The sequence below is a fragment of the Alternaria triticimaculans genome, assembly GCF_023758025.1.
Source record: "Alternaria triticimaculans strain BMP 0046 chromosome Unknown scaffold_2, whole genome shotgun sequence".
In the NCBI taxonomy this organism is placed as follows: domain Eukaryota; kingdom Fungi; phylum Ascomycota; class Dothideomycetes; order Pleosporales; family Pleosporaceae; genus Alternaria; species Alternaria triticimaculans.
In genome coordinates this window covers 548,826-552,385 of record NW_026055959.1, presented here as the reverse complement: position 1 = coordinate 552,385, position 3,560 = coordinate 548,826, and the positions used below count along the sequence as shown (strand labels likewise).

Here is a 3,560-nt window from a genome sequence, read left to right as displayed (position 1 = left end):
CTCACCCGTGGAGTACCCGCCGACGCGTATCGACTGGCCATCTCAGTCCCCCACACGGCTCCACCTGTAAAGCTTCTTCGTGGCCCATCGTTCCTCCATCCCGACGTCCGTCTAACGGCCCTCGTGGTGTGCTTAGCCAGCCTTGCACACGTTACTCCGCCCTAAGCTCCGTCGAATGGTCCCTTCACGACTAACAATTGGTCGCGCCTTTCCCATCACTTCACTCACCCTCGACCCACCAATAACTTCACTATGGATTCCACAGACCGCTTCCGTCAGCCTGGTCTCAATAGCTACCCATCAATAGGCCAGCAGCAGTACAATGGCAACAACAACCAGCTGCCCACCCTGCCGCCTCTACAGAGCGCCAGCCAGTACGCGCCCATGTACAGCCACAATAGCAACCCTCACACGCCCCAGCCGCCGCACACGCCTGTGACCTCGGCCGCCAATGGCAGTTCTACCATGCCTCCGCTGCAGCACCCGCCGCTGCGACCCCTCCAGCCCACGCCGAGTTCGTACATGCCCATGTCGTCGGCTTATTCGCAGGCGCCTATGCTGTCCACAGCATCTGCGCATACCAACGGCCACCAGCTCGGCGGCCCTCCTGGCATGGGACTGGGACACACGTCCATGTACGCCCACCCTCCCGTACTCCCCAACCAGGAGCCCGAACCCGTTCACGTCGTCGGTCAGCAAGGTCGTCGCGGAGTCTTGCCCACGCACCCCGGTAGGCCCGCACCCGCTGCAGGCAAGACTCCCACAACTGCCACCAAGAATGCCGAGGGCAAATACGAGTGTCCTCACTGCAACAAGACGTACCTGCACCTGAAGCATCTCAAGCGTCATCTGTTGCGCCGTAAGTTTAGCCTCCACATAACCGCGCTCCGCTTCTAACATTACACAGACACCGGCGAGCGGCCCTACCAATGCCATCTCTGCAAGGACACTTTTAGCAGAAGCGACATCCTGAAGCGTCACTTCCAAAAGTGCTCAATACGAAGGGGTAACCCAACCGGCGCGAACCACCTCCAGCACGCGCAACAACATCTGCAGAAGAACAGGCAGCCCAGCGGCGCGGACCAGAACTCGTACCTCAACCACATTGGCGCGAATTCCATGTCTTACGCAGATGCTGGTGGCTACACCATGGGCTTGCCTCAGATGCCGGCGATGGGCGGCAATGGCTTCAACGACAGCCTACCTTCGCTTGCCAACCATCACCAGTCCATGTCGGCGCGCACATCTCGCTCTAACAGCTTGATGCGCCCCAGCAGTGGAGTAGAGGACAGCGCGCATCGTAGGAGCATGTCGGCCATGGACTTCGCGAACAACAGGATGAACTTCAACGACTACCGGCCCGACGGTCTCGCCAATGGCTACGCGCAACAGCAGCAGCAACAGCAGACTCAGCCTGCAGCCAACGGATCCGACCCCAACTCCCATTACAACAACTATGACCACGCCTCCACCAACGGTTCGATGGCACAGAATGGCATGACCGTTAAGAGTGAGGCCGCGGACCCAGCTTCGTACGGAGGAGCATCGACCCTGCCCAACGTGGACGGCATGACCAACGGCCAGGATGGCTCACTTTGGCGAAACGGATCGTTCAACGGCGATATGAATAATTCCAGTACGGCAGGTGGCCCAACCTTTCAAAAATCGGCCCAGTTCTGACCGGAACTTTTAGACCTCAGATGATACACCACATGATACTTTGTTTGGACTATACTCGCATGTTCCCAGTTTGGCCGACTCTTCCCCGATGCTTGACAACTGGTTTATTGGCCAATCCACGTCTGATCCTCTGCACAACCTGGCACAATCGCTTTTCAACTTTTGCTTTCCGAATGCGTCTTTACTTTCAAATCAACAATCAGACGAGGCGTACGCTCACGAAAGGCTGAAGACTATCTTGACTGGAGACAACGTAAAGGATTTCCTACACCAATACAGACACTATCAATCACACTGGCCTTTGATACACGTTGCAACATTTGATCCGTTTTCCGCCAACCCTGGGCTTGTTCTGGCGATGTGCTGTGTTGGCGCCGTGTATTCTGATCGAATGCGCCCTTCGGATGTCCGATGGCTGATGGATCGTGTGCGAGAGAGCATGCTGAAATCTAGTCATGTTCACGAACTGGCGCAGGCGCACCAGATGGCTGATTTGAACCATCAGCTGACTGCGACTACCGAGGAGATACAAGCACTAGTCCTCCTTCACTCTCAGTTCCTATGGCACGGGTCCCAGCAACAACGTCAACAAGTGCGAGATGAGGTGCGGACAGTGGTCAACATTACACGTTGTGCGGCACTATTCCAACCTCTTCCTCAGGACAATCCGAATGCGAGCGCGTTGCACCAATCTGGACCAATAACAGGTGCAGAGGTGGACTTGTGGAACTGGAACTCTTGGATTGAGAATGAAAAGCGAACTCGATTGGCGGCATACATTTATCTTATCGATGCTTCTTCCACCATATTCTTCAACACACAGCCCAGGTTCGACGCCAAGAGCATCACAGTCCCTCTGCCGGCCGATGATGCAGCCTGGGAAGCGAAGACTTCTGAAGAATGCGCCAGTGCTCTGGGTCTGAGAGGATCGTCAGCGCAGATGAGCAACGAATCGGGAAGCAGACGCGCAAAACAACTAGCCTTGTGCGAGGCGTTGTGTGTACTCAACGGAGCCTGTCCAGGAAAATTTCCTGAGCGGGCTACTAATGTCTTTGGAAAATTCAGTAAGTTTTCTCTGTCTGGGGTCAACTACAGCCCTCTAACGTCGTCTCCAGTTCTCATTCACGCGATTCATGCGCAAATCTACAACATCCAGCATCAGCTGCTTCAGCGAGTGTCTTCAAGCGGTACAAGCACACCCCGATCGCAAGGCGATAGTCCTGCCACACCACCAAATGGCGTCAATGAGCAAATCCAAAATAAGCTCCGTTCGACGGTCGGCGCGCTTTCGCTATGGAAGGCTTGCTGGGACAAGGACCTTGCTATCCAGTTCACACAGAACCAGCGTCGACGTGGATTCTGCCGAGACGGCATCCACTTTTACTTCCTAGCTCAAGCGTTCTTGCGGCAGTCTCGACCAGACGACTGGGCCGCTCCTGCGGATGTTCGGTGCCGGCATGTGTTCAATCTCCTGAAACAGATCAGACATTACGTTGCATCAGACTCCGCCCAGAAAGGCATCGAGATCGGCTCCATGGTTGCTATCGCTGACGACTACGCCATCGCCGACTTGACGCTAAACATGAAACGTCTTTTCACGCCTCTCGACGAAATCTGAGCGCCACCACTTTTGCTCATTCCTACTCCATTGCCAGAAACGGTCCTCAAGCATCATCAGGATCAATCCAAACTCCATGTACATGCGACAGTACAGCTCCACAACAAAGTATCATCACTTTATCATCGAGATCTACATCACTCTACCATCGAAACCATTAGACTCATTAAAATTTCAGCAAACTCGCCCAGCACGAGTCGAACTCAGCTGGGCGATGCATTCTCATCGGAGTTCCCGGAGCCAGCCTTGCGGCCAACCGGCA

General features: G+C 55.0%; 1 protein-coding gene across 1 annotated transcript; it reads left to right on the top strand.

Moving 5' to 3' along the window:
- Positions 1 to 252: 252 nt before the first annotated feature.
- J4E78_001866 (uncharacterized protein) lies at positions 253 to 3,298 on the top strand (the record flags this gene model as incomplete). Its single annotated transcript, XM_049362519.1, has 4 exons — positions 253 to 859; positions 908 to 1,645; positions 1,701 to 2,744; positions 2,796 to 3,298. 4 exons carry the CDS (start codon positions 253 to 255, stop codon positions 3,296 to 3,298), a joined length of 2,892 nt encoding a protein of 963 aa, XP_049225111.1.
- Between the last annotated feature and the right edge of the window lie 262 nt (positions 3,299 to 3,560).